Source organism: Penicillium daleae (assembly GCF_028827525.1).
Source record: "Penicillium daleae strain IBT 16125 chromosome Unknown utg000008l_segment0_segment0, whole genome shotgun sequence".
Taxonomy (NCBI): domain Eukaryota; kingdom Fungi; phylum Ascomycota; class Eurotiomycetes; order Eurotiales; family Aspergillaceae; genus Penicillium; species Penicillium daleae.
Genome location: NW_026623156.1, coordinates 5,797,664 through 5,816,052, shown reverse-complemented (window position 1 = coordinate 5,816,052; position 18,389 = coordinate 5,797,664). Strand labels below are relative to the sequence as shown.

Below are 18,389 nucleotides of genomic sequence, written 5' to 3'. Positions count from 1 at the left end.
CCTGCATGAGAGAGATCGTCTGTCCCTGTCACATATTGGGCCGCGGGACAGATACCAAGATCGTGAGAACAACAGCAAAAACACGGGATGGGCTCCCAATCTAGCGCAAGGGGTGTCGGTGCCAATTGTGCCACTTTTCGTCTTTCTGCCCTTCATCTCGTGCGTCTCCTGCAAGATCATCTTCGCCCCCGCAGTGGCTGGGGTGGATACAGTATGAAAATTCTCCCAAGCGCCAATTCCCAAGCTCCACTGTGAGAAAATCCTCACGCTGCTAGCCTATTTTTAAGTCGGCGCTTCGGAGAACAGCGTTTGCCCGTTGCAAATGATACCGTAATTTTTTCTATGGAAGCGCCACCGTGTTCATTCTCTTCCTAGCCGGAAGATGCAGTTAATTACCCAACGCCCATACACCAAGTACTGTATGTATGGAGTCAATTAATCTGAATACAGTTAAGAGACAAGGGGTCCATCAGCAGCCGAGGTTCGAGAAAATTCGTTTCTATGGAGCTCCCAACGCGATAAATGACAACTCCATAGAGCAGACCAGAACATTCTGTTTACAGTTCTCCACATACGGATTCTTGAGCGCCGTTGGGCGTTGGCACGAAGACGTTGCATGAACTACACTCCCAGGAGTCATGGACAGATATAAACATTCTTTTTATTCTAATGGTTCCGTGTCAATGATACTGTACATTGTTTCTGTGTTCAGTACAAAAGGCTACCGTTCTATGTCATCCGATCAACAAGGCTCACATAGGCAGATGACAAACAATACACTGGGCCCGACGGGAGAGATGTAGCTCGAACCAGTGCCTCCATCAACCGAAGTACTAGGGTTGGATTCCACTCCTGTTGGAAGATAGGTTTAGGTGATAGATGTGGAATGACTGTACCTATGAGCATTATGGATTTCATGTATCTGGTATTACTTGAACTATTCTCGTTATCAATCATCAAACCCAAATCGTCCCATCTATCGTCATCGTCGCCGTGCCCAGCCCATGTCTAGCCATATCAATCGTGTTCTGGTATAACTCAAAGCCATAGACCTCCAGTCTTCTCTCCAATCCATCGATAGCGTTGAGCTTGAGATCACAGTGATTCCATACTGACAGCATACTTGAGCATCTTTTTGACTATATCTTCCCCGGCTTAGGTCCCGGGATAAGGCGAGATATTATTTGAAGTGGGTTCAGGCTTGGATCGAGTCCAGATAGCCAGCTTTGACTTCGACCGTGTTGGGAATGCAGCCGGTTGAGGGGTCTCATCGTTCACCTTCTGTGTCTCCGGCTCGGGATCAGAGGCAGCCGCGACATCAACCGCTGAAGCCCTGGCTTCCTCTACTCTCTTCACACCTTCACGCACTTCCTCAGCGGAAGCACCTTGGGGTGCGGTGGTTGTTAAGGTCTCGGTCGGGCGAATCTGGCCCTCGGTACTGCTCTCATTCAGCTTCTTGATTTCTTCGTCTGTCACCAGCCGCTCATTCTCCAGACGGACTTCGCGGCCACGTTTGTGGCAGTACCACAGGACGAAAAGAAGAACTGTGTATTATCAGTATCAACACTTCAATCCAAAAAAGTGTTTTTGGTTAATGACCACTTACTGAATAGTGCCAGCGACCAGAGGACATTCATGCCCAAGACAGCCGGGAAACGAGCCCGCAAAAATTGCATAATGGACCGCAACATGCCGACAATTGCTGCAGGCTTAGAGACAAGGTCTTTAAGGCTTGGAACGTTAAGGCCCGCCTTTTCGGCAGCTGCAACTGCAGCTGCTTTGCCCACGTTCTCCATGTTGATACCGCTCCGACTGGCACGTTCACTGGCAGCAGCAAGCATCTCTGGAGCCAGGGATTCGGTCCACTTCTCTGGAAGCTTCTCAATAAGCTTCTGCATGAACCCCGGTAGCTTGGTGTATGTATCTTGTAATTGCCGGTTGCCGTTCGTCAACAACATTTCCAGGTCATGATAGGCTGCTGGAACACCATTTATCAAATCTTTGAAGATCAACTTGAACTTGCGGAGCAGTTCCTGGGTTTCTTCGCTGACTGAAAAGACCCGATTGTTGTCAGCGGCAAGGTTCAAGCGTTCTAAAATATCAGTCATGTCTTCCTGGTCCTTTCGCGCTTCTTCTCCGTCATCTGTTGCAGCCGTTGTCGTGGAAGGAGGGGCGGATGCTTCAGCGTTTGACTTGTCCGTGGGAGTCGTTCCCTTCTTCTATGGCAAAAAAGGGGTATCAGTATCTAGAGGCCTTGCAAGCTGGAACGAGCGTCCTTAAAGCATGGGACTACATACCTTCTTCGTATCGGTGGGTTTCTTCCAGAACATCGTGCTCCATCGTTTCTTCTTCTCTGCTACGGGAGCATCATGTGGCTTGGTAGGTTCAGACTTCGTCCTAATATCTTTAGGCTGCTCTCGTGCCTTTCTGTCTTCCTCGCCAAGCTCCTTTCCAAACTCCTCTACTGGAGAAGCAGGCAGTGGAACATCAAGGGCACCGTCGTCAACAGTGGGCTTCTGGGAGCTCTCTGTTAGGCCCTCTGACTCGTTCTGGGCTGCAGTGCTTGGCCTGTGCTCCGGGTCGGACGTGACCTTTTGTAAAAAGGCCTCATCCTCCGCAGTCAAGACGGGTTTGGGAGGAATCACGATCTGGGATGACCGTCGCCGGTTTTTAATCTGGTTGAAATATTGCATCGCCATCCAGTATCCTGCTTGAATCAAGTTTCTCGGAGATCAGGAGAAAGAGGGAGTTTGCTTGAAGAAGCAAATTATTGAAACGCGATAGGGCGCCGTGGAGGCAGGGGGTTTGCACGGGCGCCTGGTTGACAGGTCACCTGGTATGGCGGCTAAAGGTGCAGATGAATCATGTACACGCTTAGGACTATTGACAGTGGTGTCTTGATCGACCAGGACTTTGGAGATGACTTTGGAGATGAAATTGTTGGATGGTCCTTCCGGGTTCCTGGAAAGCGAGCGATGATATCACCGGTGGCTGGCATGCGGGACAAACCCCACAGTCTGTCCATCACACCGCCACATCATGTGTTGCACCGCCACAGAAGGGTCCTAAAGGTTCCATCCCGATGTGGCGCTTTCCGTGAGTGCTCTGCGATTATCCGCCCGAGAAGCCGTGTCGATACGCAGATGATCTCTCAGATCTACGTAGAGGAGGATTGCTCTGCTATATCCGCTGTCTACAATGGAGGGAAAGCGGTAAACCTTATACCACAAAGAGTATGCTTAATGATTCCGATTCAACAATCTTAAATATGGTTAATAAAAATGCACAGGCTCTCGGCACCGTAATGAGTATAGTCCCGAATCAGGACCTTTTCTCCACGATAAAAACCACCAAAGAATGTTTTACGGTGACCTCATAATCCTCCGTCCATCTCCTTGCTTTCTAGTGCTGTCTCATCAGCGGCTAGCAAAGTATTTGGTCGAATGTATCCAGAGTGTGTTTCCACACTCTAGGCGGGAATCCCCTCTCTCGGAGCTTAGACATCAATGCCTGGTTGGTCACGTCCTTTCCATCATGATTGATAATAGTACGTCGAGCTATACGGACACTTATATAGGTTTCCTCTAGCCCGCTAGTAACCAGTAGGGAGGCCGTAACATATCTACCCGAACAATCTGTATAGTATAATGATCCTTTCTTTGGGAGGAGCACGGAAATCTTCGAGGCCATGAAAGATATATTTATCTTGGTGGTATGCTTCTAGGCTGCGCGTAAGCGACATTCAGCCTCCCCCGCCGTGACCTGCTTTTCACATTAGCTCCTGCGCCTGGAATAACACAATATACGAACAACGGGCTAGACTGAAGTTGAAGTACAGAATAAATCAAGTTTCTTGACTAATGCCTTGGGATGAATCCAAAATCGTATAGATAAAGTTACACTAAGCCTGTTTAAGACATTAAGCTTCGGGGTGAGCTCCGTCAACAAGAACCCGGTCTGCGCCTAGTCTTTGACCTCGGTCTTAAATGCCGAATCCTCATGTGCCGACTTGGCATCAAGCTGCGCTTCGAAGAAACACCCTTGTAATTCGAGATATATTTGAACCCCGCTTATTGTCCGATCGAATATGTAAACTTGCAGATACGAGTTTCATCAGTATCATGTGGAAAAGTCCTGTGATCTCACTCATAGGTATCAATCTCCGATGCTAGCAGGGTTTAGTGAATCTATAAACATGGCGCTAGAGGAATTTAGAATCGAGACAGGGCACAGTGGGTTGATCATCTCCGAGCTGTTTTCGTGAAGCGGGGTTAGAGGATGCAATACGACCTTACCTATATCCTAAACTAGAAGAAATGTCCAAAGTCCGGCAGTGAGGAAAAATATCTATAGCTCGGCATATATTTAACTGAAATGAAACATTGCCGGTCGGTATATCGTCCGCGGACGTTCATCATGAAAACTCCACCTATAGAATTTGCCAAACCCCAGCCACTACTAGCTGCCAATTGAGGACAGGACACAAATCATCAGAACCCTTTTTATTTTCAGAAAGCTCTATTGTAGCCTGGAAAATACCGTTAACCTTAGAGATCTGTTCCTGAAACGGGAGGACTCGGGCCGATTCACCCACCACGCCGTATCTCTCTGTTGAGGTTCTTTAGCCTCATGCGCTGCCATTGGACCGGAAAGTGGGATAAGTCGCTGTATGGTGAGAAAATAAGGTCCTCCATTAGCTGCATCAGGACTGGGGCTTTACTCGCCCTCCAATATCACGCCCAGACTCTTGTGCATCTGCGCCGCATGTCCAAGCTTTCCACCCAATCAATCTCGATGTGTCAATAAGGTCCTGATATTAAGATGGCCCGAGCGGAGCAGGAAATGCAAGCAATGACCCTGGAAGTCAATTCTACTTCCTCGGCTTGCTGGAGCCTCTCCATTTTTCCATTCAATGATTGGGCATAGCCTGGCTTCCCCGCCTTTGAAAATCTGGGGGAAACCCTAGGTTGGAGGTATCTCCGAAAGTTTTTTTCATCAAATTGCTTAATCCTGGTATACCTGTTTCCTTTTACACCAGTGGCGCCGGCAAAATATCGTGACAATGATATGAGAACTACGATTCGCTCGATGGCTGGCATATGGGCTCTTGAGCCAGAGAAGCAATAGAAAAGTATATAAAAAGCGAGTATCTCCATCTTGGACTCGATCAGAATAAATCAGAACTGGTTCTGCTCTCTGAAGTCGACATACTTTCTCAATTGAACATAGAGGATTCTTTTATCTTTTCTTCAAAATGCTTTCCAACGGCATCTCTTTCATCGTGGCCATTGCTTTTGCTTCCCATGTTACAGCAGCCCCGATAGTCGAGAAGCGAGCTACATCTGGTCCGTGAATGTGTCTTGAATGACAACGGGGATGATATAGCTAACAATATTCATATAGACCCAACGGCTTTCCCTTTTCTTCAGCGTGCGGCTAAGCTATCATCTGCCGCATACACTGGGTGTTTGGGAACTGCTTTTGATGTGACCATTACCAAGCAAATTTACAACGGCATTACTGATACCCAGGTGAGTATAAAGTCCAAAAATCATAAAGAGTACTTGATTAAACAATTAAGGGCTACATTGGATATTCCCCAACGCAGAAGAAGATCTCTGTCGTTATGAGAGGCTCAACTACAGGTGAGTACAGGGATTTTGCTTCTTATTGGTGGTGCCAGAAACTAAAAAAGCTCAGCAACCGATATCCTCAATGATGTTGATACTACCTTGGTCACTCCTACTCTGTCCGGAGTGAATTTTCCCTCTGGAGTTCAGATCATGAGAGGTGTCTATAACCCTTGGGCTTCCGTGCACGATTCTGTGATCACCGAAGTGAGCTCCCTCCTAGAGAAGTACCCTGACTACACATTGGAATCGACCGGCCATTCACTTGGTGGGGCGCTCACTTATGTCTCCTACGTGGCTCTCGCCCAAAACTTCCCCGGAACCCCAATCACCAGCAATGCCATGGCTGCATTCCCGATTGGAAACACGGCCTGGGCCAACTTTGGGACCGCGCAGAACGGTACTTTGAACCGAGGTAACAATGTTGGCGATGGAGTTCCGGTAAGTTCGAACTGACTTCCTATTGAGTCAATCATGTCTTCTGACGCAATCTCGGTAGAATATGTATGTCCAGTCGCCATACACCTTCCAGCACTATGGAATTGTAAGTCATTACTCTTGCGCATTTTACTCCTATGTTGAGTGACATTACTTATATCTTTTGTTTTGTGTCCGTACTATAGGAATACTACAGCTCCGGTACCGCGACGACCTGTGTACAGTGCTCAGGCGAACGTGACACTGGTTGCTCTGCTGGAAACGGTCAGTACGGCGTTACAGCTGGGCATTTCCAGAGCTTTGGAATCACTCAGGGCTTCGCTGGATGCGGACCCTGATGCGGACCTGGATGTGATATTTGTGAAGTGGTTCGTGGTTCCCTGCCACGGAGCCAGCACTGAACTTCGATCTGTTATTGAAAAGCCTACTTTTCTCGCTGGCGACAAAGTACCACATTGGGAACTTGATGACTTCAGATTTTATGTTTGGCCATTCAACATGACCCGCAATCGTTGTCTTTATCTTTGTTTTGCAACTTACGTGCTCGATGAAACGTATCAAATTGACTAGATTATGCATACGCTTTATATTGAACTCATTACACTCCTCCCGTAATCCTAGGCAATACCGTCAGATATGTACCTCCAAGAATGCGCCTCAGATAAGAGCAGGCGACCGTGCATGTCCCCACGCCGATCGCCGACTTGCCCCGCCAATACGACGCCGGCCTTTAGCGCCACCGTCCGAACGCCAGTTGCCAACGAGGCCAGGCAGATCCCAGTCATCCAGCCCTGGTGTGTATCTGGCCTGCATTTGGCCTCCATTGGCTTGCACTGGTCTGCGCCCGGGTGATGAAGGCACCTGCAGTTGATATCACCTGACCCCGTGTCTTAAATAGCGCCGTGACCCCCCTCCTTTGGTTCTTCTTCTCTCACGCCTGCCAGAGTTGACAAGCCCGCGCCGTGAGTTCTCACAGGACTCTCGAATGCTAAGCCATCACCCGAAATCTGTTTCAACCCGTCTCTTGATGACACGGGGAGACTATTTCGGACGAAGGCTTCCAGACTCCGACCCTCACATGCTCGTGTGATCAGCAGCGTCGATTATTCCTTCCTTTTGACCAACTCGTATCGCTCCTTCTGATCGTTTAGGGTTCCTGCGCAACTTCGTAGCTATTTGAATCAAGCACATTTCGTTGTGTTCACGATGTTCAAACGTTCCTTTTCTTCGAAGAACCGGGCAGGAAAGACCGTCAAACCTTCCAGGAAGAAATACGATGAGCAAGCGAAAGACAAGATGCAGGAGAGTATGGACAAGGGCGAAACCTCGTCAGCGGGAAGGTGGTAAATCTCGAATAGTAAAGTGCCATATCAAGCCAAGGCTAATGTCCTTCGTTGCAGCCCACTTACTAGCCCCATCATCACCATGGTGGCCGGCCAGGATCAGCGTCTTTTCGCCGCCCACGAGGATGTCTTGTCTATCTCGCCGTATTTTCGCACTGCCTTGAAAGAAAAATCTCTGGAAAACGGTTCAAAGCAACTTGCTTTACCTGACGAGTGAGAGCGATCTTAGTCTATGGGCATGAACCAAGCTTACGAACCAAATAGGGAGCCTGAAATCCTGTCTTGTGTTCTGGAGTATCTGTACAAGGGCGATTATTATCCACGCCTGCTGCATGGCAAGCGTCGAGACTCTTGGCACCTCGAGAATGCTCAGGATACCAGTAACAACGGAGGCCGCGGGTCGAGCGAGGCAACGTTCTTCCACCCTGGAGTAGGAGACGTTGTGCTCCGTGACACGGTGGTCTACTGTGTTGCCGAGAAGTACGGCTTGGAAGACCTGAAGCGCCTTGCTCTCCGAAAGCAGGGCCTTCAGATGGGTATTCCAGCCGACGTGATCTTGCGATCTGCTCGGTATGCGTATGACAACACACCGGACTCGGAGTCTCGACTGCGCGCTCACTACCTGGCTCTCATCATCCGCACTCGCAGGACTTTTAAGAGAAGTGGAACCATGCAGATGGAAATGGAGATGGGTGGCAAGATGTTTTTTGATCTGTTCGTGGCAATGTGCAACCACATGGACGACCTCGTGGAGATCCGGTAGGATCCTTCTGTTCCCGTCTGCTTTTTTTTTTGCCTTTTGGTCTGTCTTTTGGTCATTTATCCCTGTCATTATTGCGAATCTGGCTCATGGATGCTTACAATCTTCATTATCTAGCCCCAAGCGGAACCGTGGGTTGTTCTAATCGGTCGTCTCATCGCCTGTATTTTTGTCTCAGTTCAAGCGACTTCGATTTTGAAATTGATTTCGGGAGGCATGCTGATTTCAACCAGAATGGCATTATCTGACTGCGATTTTTGATCTTTGAACCAATTCATGATTTCTGCTTTGACAGCAAAATCGACTTCTTCGCTTCTATCGAGGTTGGCCGCCATTTGATGGTTTGAATGAACCACCCCCTTAGTCACTTTTAATTGATGCTCCCCGGCGTATGGTGACTTGCATTGATTGATACGCTCACTCGTTGATTTGATTTGTTGAGTCCCAACAGCATTTCCACTGGCTGCCTGCATGCGTTTTGCGTCTGCGTTCTGCACGTTATTTAATTTGTCGACGACATGTCTCCACTCCTTGAGTGCACGGTGACCTGTCACCGTGTGTTGCTTTTGGGCCAAACGCCCCATGATGATTGAGAAATAGGAAATGAGAAATCCGGCCACCTCAAAATTTGTTTCTGTAAGTCTTGTAAGTCCTCCGTATCTGCATTTCATCGTGTAGACCAAGTTCATATGGGAGAAAAGAAATGTCTTGGTAGTATAGAATCCCTGGACTTAGGTCACATATCCTATCGCGGCTTCCATACGCAATCTGGGTGCTCACCATACTGCTGTTTCAGCGCGATAGACACCCCAATACTATTGACAACGTCATATACTCTGATGATAAGCCAGAATACTCTTGGCTTCGCATCTGATCTGATAATCAATCAAAGCGCGCAAGGATTCCCTCAAGCACAGCACACGGTAAGTATTCTGATCTGCGTCCTTGTAGCCCAATGTTACCACTTGTAATATCATCAACCTAACTAGAATTCCTATCTTGTGCTTTTAAAATTCTTCAAGTTCTCTCTCTTTCTTCATTCTTAATGCCGTCAGACAATACAACCCCTTCATATGTCACCTCTAAGCACGAATGTCCTCGAAACATCTCGATCATACGACCATGATCTATCTTCAGCCGAGAGTTTCATCTTAGAAGGCATCTATTGCTTCCTGATTCCGCCTTTGAGGTACGTACTTGGTATCATGTCTATTTACTGTCATATTCTTTTGGGGTCTGTTCTGTTCTACTTAACATAAAGCTCGACATGTTTCTTCATTACCCCGAGTGTCTCCCACCCGATCAGAGTATGTGTCAATTGGTGAAGCCTCCACAATTTGTTTCACCTCTACCTGAACAATGGTCAGCTCAGCATGCTGAGCAGCCCGCTCCATCTCCTGTCAAGTTTCAAAGGATCTTTTACAACCACAGTCCGGAAGGCTACCTTCCCTAACTCATCCACATCCGCTGCAGAATTCCGTTCCATCAACCTTTCTCCTTTTATCATATCTCGTCCATTGACATCGCCCTTGCCGGGTCTCTCATCTACATCCCACTCAACTTCCATCCAGGTATTTCGCACTCCCAATCCCTAGTCCAGCGTTTGATCAAATTTTCATTACAGGAAGCGTCATACCGGATCTATATAACCATCGCGCGTCATTTCTGCCCCTTCCTGGACCAAGTTCATTGTCAAACATTTTCTCACGATCTCATTTCTTTTACCTCATCCACAACTATCTCTCTTTTCAGTATCTGACTTATTTCAATTCAGACAACTCTTTCTGAACAGCTTCCAACACGTTCAGAATCACACGCGGAAAGTCGTCTTTTAACTCAGAAAGACGCTCCTCCAGAGCCTCCTTCACCAATTCCCGCTTCCCTCCTTCCACCACCAGCTCAAAGTCACGGCGCACTACTCCACGGAAGTATCGCCTACTGATATCTGCGAGCCCCTTTGCTCAATTTCTCTACCACTTCCCTGATACTACCTATCGAACCATTTCTCCCATCCTCTTCCCTTGATATCTCTGTCTCAATTCTCCGAATCAAGGTGAGTCTTCCCCCTCTGATCGAGGGAGGCTTTTCAAGGTGAAGATGTCATGAGAGGCTCATGCGATTCGCATGACTTGTGCTTGGTTTAACTTCGAGATCTAATCATTTTCGCACTACAGGTCTAGGATCGTACACGGGAAGAGTGATTTTCATCCAAGAAACCCTCATCATACGATCAAGTAGAGGTCACACACGTCTCTAGAAATGGCCAACTACGCCCCACTCACAGCAGGACTGCGCCATGTCCCGCCCCTGGCAGACCTCAACCCCGGCGATGCTTTCATCATTCGGTACAAGAACAGCGTGCGCAATTACAAAACAGATCTCTGGATTGCGATCATGCTTCCTGACAATTTCAAGGCGGCCCCTGGTCTCCATAGGCTACCCAAAGGAGCCAAGCCAGCATCGGGTGAGTGGACGGTGGATGCCGATAAGCGCGTGTATCCGGTCTATCTCCCCGGAAGAAATCTATGGTAAGTCAGATGTTCTACCTCACACTTTCTGTTATGTATCATCCTTATATCCTCTTTCGGAATCTCTTTTGATACCTCTTTTGAGAGATCTTTTCGGAACCACTAGACAACCTAGAAAATATTCATACTGCACCTGTTTTGAGACTGACGAGGTGGTTGCGAGAGAGGTATCCTAGTTAACAAACTTGCTAGTCGCTGGATTCCAATAGCAGATTTCTTCGTCCTCGGGAACAAGGTTCCTCGTATCTTCGTCCACAACGTCAACGGACAGGATTATACAAGTGATGCAAAGATCTATTGGGAACTGGTCAAAATTATTGAAAGGAAGCCAGGCATAGACTTCTGGCAAAGCATGGCCAAGAAAGAGTCCTTGGTAAAGGGCAAGCGTGGAAAGAGCTTGGGCCTTGTTCTACCAGATGGGTTCGATGTCATGGTCCAAGGAATTACCACTATGGACGATGACTATCTAGATGAAGATTCGTCTACCCACACGGATGATCAACCCGATACAGCAGAACTTGAAGGAGAGCCGCTAAAAAAGGTACAGGCAGTGACAAACTCGTTGTCAGTATCTAAGACCCTGGATAACTCAAGTGATCAAAACGTGGATCGACCTAGCTCCCTCACGTTCCCCATTCTCCCCGTTGGAAGAGCGGAATCTGCTAGGGGCTCGGGACTTGAGCAGAATCAATCCACATCGAACACGATAAGAGCAGAGGTCCTAGAGCAAGATGTGCAGCCTAAGAAGGAGGAAGAGCCAATTGAGAGCATCAACAATTCCCTGGTCGATCAGCAGAATTCACTTTTCGAAAGGACCTGGACCCTGGCAGCCATGATCGAGCATGTTCTCCTTGAAAAAGATTCGAGGGAACTGCGGGCTATATTTCGCGCCGTTTCCACCGTTCAAGAGCCTGAGGCTGGCAAGCTGATCTCCTTCCTCAAGACCCAAGAATTCGATCCGCAGCTACTGAAGATCTCCCTTGCCCGCCAAATTAGCTCCCACGAAGCCGAAGAGTTCGAAATCGGCGACTGTCTCGGAATTCACTGTCAGTTTCAACTCCATGGCGTCACAAACTCGACAGATCTTCAGGAGCAGATCGTGCGGCTGGGGAGACTCTATTCTTATGCTCGCCGCTTGAACATGGTTGACCTCGTGGAAAAGATCACGTTCAAGCTACAGGCCGCCTGGAACTCATACCCGGGCCTGTCTCAGCTAGAACCACTGCTAGATATGACTGCTGTAGTATTCAAAAATGCCACTTGCACAGACCATCTCCAAGATTGGCTGATCAAGTTCATTGCGGATACACAGGATTTGATCTACTACCACTGCCCTCACCGTTATTGGGCGCTTATGAAGGACCTACCCGATCTATACAATTCAATCACACGGATGCGCTCCGAGGTCAGTCGCAAAAACCAGGAGAGATATGCGAATCCGCGGGATCAGATTCGTGAACGGGGCATTGATGACTTCTGAAGGGCAACAGATTCGGGAAGCTTTTCGGTTTTTTTTGGCTTTTCAGTTTAGCTGGTAATGGTTTATTTGATGGTTATATATCTCGAAAAATACCCAAAAAAAATGAGAGAACATGATTTGGAGGTGGATTTCGACCATTTCACTGCCCATGGCTAACTATTGTAATCCAAGCTCTCAGTACGCGGACTCAACAGGTCGAAATCAACAATCGCCATCGCCACCCGATTGACCCAAACGACGATCTTCGTGATACAATCAAATGGCCAAATGTTATGGAGGCGAGGTCCCTCTCGTGTGTCGCTTATCATCATTAGGTCAAAGATCAACATTCGGCCATTTACCCCTTTCGGTCCAATTTGACGCCGATCGATCTGCGGCTGCGTATTCGGAAGCCGAATACGCAGCCCTAAAACGAATTTGGGCTTCACATGTGAAATGGATCTGTCTTTGACATCAGCTAGCGCCCCCACGGGGAATTGCGACCCTAGCTGGTTCAAAAAGCTGTAGTGCGCCCCGGAGTCTTTACAGTCCAGTCGGGGGTTTTCCTCTTGTCTTCTTCTCCATAATTCAGACGTCTCGCGCAATACGATGGGCAGGGGACTTTATTTACATTTCAGGACATTCTTTAAATTCCACCTTGTTGAAATTTCCGCATAAGGATACAGAGCAATTTCGACCTGGATATCAACGAAATCAGTCAAAACGGCACTAGAAAGATGTCAAAGTCTGACCTTGAAGATAGCTCTGGCTCTGATACGAATGGCGCGACCGAGGCACTGGCGAAAAAGCCAACAGTATGGCAACGATTCAAGACACACATGAAGAAGAGGTGGTGGGTCTATGTGATAGCACTCTGTTGTATTGTTCTAGTGACTGTTCTTCCTCTGTATGTCCTACACCCCCAATAGCATGTTGGTGGGTACCGGTGCTAACCCCGACAGTGTCTACGTTGGCATCCCTCGCTTTGCAAACGACTATATCAACAAGTACCAATTCGACTACGAGGGACTGGCTATCACTAACCCACGGCCAACGTCCTTCCACGTCAGTCAGTCGAAGAAGCTCAGTATGGGTGGTGGATTTAGCGGCAGCGGGCATTTGACGGCGTTCAATGCAAGCATTCGAGTCCCAGCTACCAACGAGGAATTTGCTGTGTTCCCAGTACCCCAGATTGATTTTGACAACGGTGCGAATCTAAATATCGATCAAGATCTTGACTTGTCATGTGTTGAATGTCTCTCGAAGTTGGCTGTTGCGGCTGCGACAAACGAGAGTTTTGGAGTGCTGGTTACGGGCGATCCGGACTTGAAATTTGGTGCTCTTCCAACTGCTCACTTGAATATTCATAAAACGATGAATATGAATGGTAAGATATGAAACCTTATACAAAGAGTTTCCGTCAACGCTGACCATTTGAGTGCACAGGCTACAATGTTACCGGTACGAGCTAGCGTCCCATCGAGCTTCACTGCATACCCTAACCATGTCTCCAGACTTTGTGAACTCACAAGGCGCTTTCAACATCACAAAGCTAGATCTCATGAATCCACCAGTCAATGGGTTCAACTTCAACGCCACGATTGCCCTCAAGAACCCAACCCCCTTTATCGTTGAAATGGTAAGCCCTTGAACTCTAGACATGAATGACGGGAGGAAAGAAAAACAAGTTATACTAATTGACCCAGGGCCATGTCATCTTCAACCTTAGCATGGGCGGTTCAAAACTAGGATACGTCGACATCCCAAACCTGATGCTTCAACAGGTGAACACCACCGCCATTGTCCTGGGAAACGTGGACGAGTCCATGCTCATTCGAGAATTTGTCTGGGGCGATGGAGACAGTGGCGACGTCACGATCGATGTCAAAGGTCACAGTTGTGACTATAATGGTGTGGAAATTCCATACTTTGCTGCTGCCATCAAGGCTGTTGATGCCTCGGCCACCGTTGATCTACTACAATACGTCAATCTTCTTACATGAATGTGAGAGGCTTGGAAATAGATTTTTTACTATAGATGTGGTCTATACAAAGGATACATGTGGATTCCATTTGGGCTGGGGTGCTTCGCATGACTGTGTTATGCTGTTGTGCAAAGAAAGGGGTTCACTGTGGCCTTTCAGACTCCAGTACATGACGAGAATTATGAAAGAACATAGACTGGGACGTATCGATTGCGAGAAGTATTATGAGATAGAATAACAGTTCCCAGGCAGTCCCATAGCCACAAAAGATGGATTATCTAGGTGTCAACTGCTCATCATCCCCGGCGATTCTTGAGCAGCGATTTCTGAATGCATGACCATATTCTATGATCGTCAAGCCTAATTCACCATTTTAGCAGATTGACGAAAAAAAGGTTCACGGTTAAGAAATCCAATTTGAATTAAGATTGCAGTCCTTAGACGCGATATGACGGGCCTCGAAATATTCATACAAGATTCTCCAATGCACCATTCTCGCCCACCATGGAGTAAACGCGAAGTAGAAGACCACCCTTGAAATCAATAACAAACGACCGTCGAGACGTCTCAGAGGATTCAGGACCTTGGAGAAGTAGATTCATCCCAGGTACACGAGAGACGAAGAAACCGCTCCAACATCCATGCCCCCTAGAAAACGCAGCACAGATCCACATCCAGCCCGGCTGAGGCAGGTAGAGCTTTGGTCGACCGGACCAGTAACCAGACAGAATACTGGAGGAATTTTACTCCTTGGCAGCCTTCTTGCGGCCGCGCTTTGGCTTTTCTGGGGTAGCTGCCCGCTCCTCGGTCTCCTTCTCGGCCACCGCAGCCTTCTTGCGGCCACGCTTAGGCTTGTTAGCGGTCTCACTCTGATCCAGATCATCGGATACCTTGCGCTTGGTTCCCTTTGGAGCAGGCTTGGTCGATTCCTCGGTGGCAGTGGCGGACTTGGGAGGACGGCCACGTCGCTTGGCCGGCTGAGTCTCAGCGACTGCATCCTCCTTAGCAGCAGCTTTAGCACGAGGAGCTCGCTTGGCCTTGGCGTTGGCCTTTGTAGTAGACTCAGTAGTCTCCTTGTTGGCAGACTCATTCGCCGCGGTCTTTTTGGCACGAGCGCTTCGCTTTGCCTTGGCGGGCTTTTCTTCCGCCTCATTGTCGGCCTCATCGGCTTCGTCAACCTTCTCGTCGTCGGCAAGCTTCTTGGTCTTGGCGCGAGAAGCCTTCTTGACCTCTTTGGCAGGTTTGACATCCTTGTCGTTTTCACCAGTAGCAGCACTATCCTTCTTGGGCTCATCCTTGGCCTCCTCGCCCGCGTCCTCGACATCCTGTTAGCGTGTCAGTCCAAGTCCCAGCAAATAATGAGGAGTTGTGCATGACAAACGGCTTTCTTAGCGGCGGCCGCCTTCTTTGATGGGATGCGGAAGCCACGCATGCCGGGGCGATTACATTCCGGGTCCTGATATTAACTGTCAGCAAAATGATAACTGCAAAGAAGTACCTTTCAAGGCCTCTGGCCTGGTAGGGTCAGATCAATAGCAAGAACTTACACCCTTCCAGGCATCATCGTTTACGTGTCCCTGGATGAGAGCCTCACGGACAGTATCCTGGTATACCTCAGGGAGATCCTCCCAGCCATCGATGAGCTCGAAGTTCTCATCGCCGGTCAGCTTGTCCTCCTCGAAGACACCTTTGACGATGTGAGAGAGAATGAGTGGAGTGGTACAACCCCTAGAAGAAATTAACTCTTGGATATTGGAGAGGCATGATTATTTCAGAAATTCACCAGTGGCGCCAGCTCCAGCTTTGAAAGTTGTCGGTCTCGATCCAGGTCCCGACACGGATTTCGCCCTTGGTAATTTTGATACTCTCATCCTTGCATTCCTTGTTTTTGCAACCAGCCCGATTGTTCGGGGAAACCTCTGTAGAGCAAGTCAGCTTTCTGAAATAATCATAGTTTATCTCACGAGATGACGTTGAGCATCAACAAGGACCCAAGACGATCTCTGGGTTTCCTGGAGCACGGGCCAACTGATGGACAGCTTGGGCATCACGACTCCACTCCGTGTGCATCCACGCGTTGAGAGCTGTGGCAACATAGCCAAATCTCAGTAGCAAATACAAGTACCCGTAGAAACCGGGAAGATACATCAAAAGTAGTTCGACACCAAAGCAGAAGAGGAAAGAGAGCGGGGGAGAGAGGGGGAGAGTCTTACCGATGCGATAAGGCATGGTGGACGGGTCGTGGTCAGAAGAGTTTGGAAAATGTGAGGTGGAGAGGGAAAGGGAAAGGTGCTCAGAGAGCACCAGCAAGAACCACTTGATCGCAGTTCTCGATAGTAGAAACTGGTGTTTGGAGAAAGGTTGGGTTGAGAAGGAAGAAGTTGAGTGGGTGTGAGAGGAAAGGGGAGAAGTGAAGTGATGTGGTGGAGGAGGTGCAGAGGCAGAAGGCCAGGCAAATTGGAGGCAGCACCCCGAAATCAAGGACTGGGTATTTGCGAAAACTTTCAACAATCAAACAGAGTACCAGCTTCAGCTCTAGGTGCTAATCAGACATTTAAATAGCCTTCAAATATGAGGGAGTCCCCGGGACACCAAAGGTCATTGATTCTAGGCGGCAATGGAGCTAAATGGAGCTATTGCCGCCTCTTTGACGAGAGCAACCCGATCTCTCTATGGAGAAGACAGTTCATCAAGGAGGAGGCTTAAGCATTTGAATGGGACTATAGCTTCTTAATACCATTGTATTGGAGTAAAAAAAAACGGATTAGACAATAGATCATCTATATCTTTACAAACTTAGCTGAGAGGTTGGATGGGTTGACTGGCAACTTGCTGCTCGAACTAAAGCGAGATGCTCACTCATTGACCTTCCAGGTTGGCCATTACAAGATGTATGAGAATTTATTTAGAATGCAATTGTCTCTATTGAGCTGCGAATATATACAGAATCATCACTGCCAGCGCCATTGCCATCGCTCAAATGCGTGACTTTTTGCTTGTAGCGACCGTAGGAGACTGCGTCAGGTGAGCTTGAACCTCATCTCGACACATTTTCGTCGATACATTACTCTGTTAATTCTAAAACAAGAGCAAGATAAAGAAATAGGAATAAGTCCTCTATGATTTTCTCCTCTCCCTTTATCAATTAACAGGCACGATGGGTCTTCTGAACAGTGGACGCTATACTTCCAAGAGAAGCCTGCCCGAAAACGGTTAGCGTGTCGCAATTCCACCCCGAGCGTGTCGTCGTCTTTTTCTTCATCGATGACCACCTATTTCCCCTCTACCGATACCATTTCACTCTGGAACCCCTTCTGCAAGGACATCTCAAGACATACCAGCCCTGCTTTTAAGCTTCCGCTATTCTAGCCTGGAACTCTACACCGCGTTTCCAACCGCAACCACGCCAATCGCAACTTCTATCACCACAAACCCAGTCGCCGCGGTCGTCCGAACTGCGCCTGTGTCTTCTACATCCTCTACCAGACACACCACTCTACCGTACCATTACAATGTCCGAACCAGGCCCCGAGTCCATCCCTACAAGCGCCGACCCGCGCAGCAAACGGCCCACCAAACGCCGCGCCATAACCCCCGTCTCCGAACACGCCAACCAAATCGAAACCCTATTCAAAGATCCCTCAAAGGAGCTCCGTCTCCCCAACGCCCCCAAAGAACGCACCTCATCCTCGCTCGCCCCGCCCCCAGAAATCGTTGCCAATGTGCAAGGTTCATCCGCGGGTGCAGGCTCCGGCGAGTTCCACGTTTACAAAGCGAGCCGGCGACGCGAGTACGAGCGCCTGCGGCTGATGCAGTCCGAGGTCGACAAGGAGAAGGGGAATGCGGAGTGGGAGAAACAGCGGGAAGAGGCGAGGCGGAAGGATGAGGAGAAGACGGAGAAGAATCGGCGGAGGAGGGAGAAGAAGCGTGCGGCGCGGAGTGGGAATAAGAAGGATAAGGATGGTGGGAATGGGGGGATGGATGTTGATGGGCCATCGATTAAAGGGCCTTTGCCTCCGAGTCGGGATATGGATCATACTACTGCGGATGGTGGTGAGGGACATCCGACGGCAGAGGTGCCCGGTGTGATTATCCATGATGAAGATTGAAGATCAGTTTGGAGAGAGACAGCGTAGCTGCTACTTGTAACAATATTATACGAAGATACCCATATGACAGTTTATTTTGGTCTAGGATATTCATACAGAAAAGAAACACCCCAGAGGCAGTCGTGTAGCATTATATG

At 48.5% G+C, this 18,389-nt stretch overlaps 8 protein-coding genes across 8 annotated transcripts; 5 read left to right on the top strand and 3 right to left on the bottom strand.

The window, feature by feature from the left end:
* Nucleotides 1–1,155: 1,155 nt before the first annotated feature.
* Nucleotides 1,156–2,699, bottom strand: N7458_010584 (uncharacterized protein; the record flags this gene model as incomplete). The annotated part of the gene is made up of 3 exons (XM_056913966.1): nucleotides 1,156–1,544; nucleotides 1,607–2,219; nucleotides 2,298–2,699. 3 exons carry the CDS (start codon nucleotides 2,697–2,699, stop codon nucleotides 1,156–1,158), a joined length of 1,404 nt encoding a protein of 467 aa, XP_056762815.1.
* A 3,084-nt stretch (nucleotides 2,700–5,783) lies between these two features.
* N7458_010583 (uncharacterized protein) lies at nucleotides 5,784–6,086 on the top strand (the record flags this gene model as incomplete). The annotated part of the gene is made up of 1 exon (XM_056913965.1): nucleotides 5,784–6,086. One exon carries the CDS (start codon nucleotides 5,784–5,786, stop codon nucleotides 6,084–6,086), a length of 303 nt encoding a protein of 100 aa, XP_056762814.1.
* Nucleotides 6,087–7,643: 1,557 nt separating this feature from the next.
* On the top strand, nucleotides 7,644–8,316 carry N7458_010582 (uncharacterized protein; the record flags this gene model as incomplete). Its single annotated transcript, XM_056913964.1, has 2 exons — nucleotides 7,644–8,170; nucleotides 8,289–8,316. The coding sequence occupies 2 exons, from the start codon at nucleotides 7,644–7,646 to the stop codon at nucleotides 8,314–8,316; spliced, it is 555 nt and encodes a 184-aa protein (XP_056762813.1).
* A 34-nt stretch (nucleotides 8,317–8,350) lies between these two features.
* Nucleotides 8,351–8,755, bottom strand: N7458_010581 (uncharacterized protein; the record flags this gene model as incomplete). Its single annotated transcript, XM_056913963.1, has 1 exon — nucleotides 8,351–8,755. The coding sequence occupies one exon, from the start codon at nucleotides 8,753–8,755 to the stop codon at nucleotides 8,351–8,353; it is 405 nt and encodes a 134-aa protein (XP_056762812.1).
* Nucleotides 8,756–10,430: 1,675 nt separating this feature from the next.
* On the top strand, nucleotides 10,431–12,179 carry N7458_010580 (uncharacterized protein; the record flags this gene model as incomplete). Its single annotated transcript, XM_056913962.1, has 2 exons — nucleotides 10,431–10,699; nucleotides 10,892–12,179. The coding sequence occupies 2 exons, from the start codon at nucleotides 10,431–10,433 to the stop codon at nucleotides 12,177–12,179; spliced, it is 1,557 nt and encodes a 518-aa protein (XP_056762811.1).
* Nucleotides 12,180–12,895: 716 nt separating this feature from the next.
* N7458_010579 (DUF3712 domain-containing protein) lies at nucleotides 12,896–14,161 on the top strand (the record flags this gene model as incomplete). Its single annotated transcript, XM_056913961.1, has 5 exons — nucleotides 12,896–13,065; nucleotides 13,121–13,545; nucleotides 13,605–13,619; nucleotides 13,673–13,797; nucleotides 13,865–14,161. The coding sequence occupies 5 exons, from the start codon at nucleotides 12,896–12,898 to the stop codon at nucleotides 14,159–14,161; spliced, it is 1,032 nt and encodes a 343-aa protein (XP_056762810.1).
* Nucleotides 14,162–14,886: 725 nt separating this feature from the next.
* N7458_010578 (PARP-type zinc finger-containing protein) lies at nucleotides 14,887–16,372 on the bottom strand (the record flags this gene model as incomplete). Its single annotated transcript, XM_056913960.1, has 5 exons — nucleotides 14,887–15,468; nucleotides 15,525–15,599; nucleotides 15,691–15,871; nucleotides 15,927–16,082; nucleotides 16,269–16,372. 5 exons carry the CDS (start codon nucleotides 16,370–16,372, stop codon nucleotides 14,887–14,889), a joined length of 1,098 nt encoding a protein of 365 aa, XP_056762809.1.
* Nucleotides 16,373–17,655: 1,283 nt separating this feature from the next.
* Nucleotides 17,656–18,252, top strand: N7458_010577 (PRKRIP1 family protein; the record flags this gene model as incomplete). The annotated part of the gene is made up of 1 exon (XM_056913959.1): nucleotides 17,656–18,252. One exon carries the CDS (start codon nucleotides 17,656–17,658, stop codon nucleotides 18,250–18,252), a length of 597 nt encoding a protein of 198 aa, XP_056762808.1.
* Between the last annotated feature and the right edge of the window lie 137 nt (nucleotides 18,253–18,389).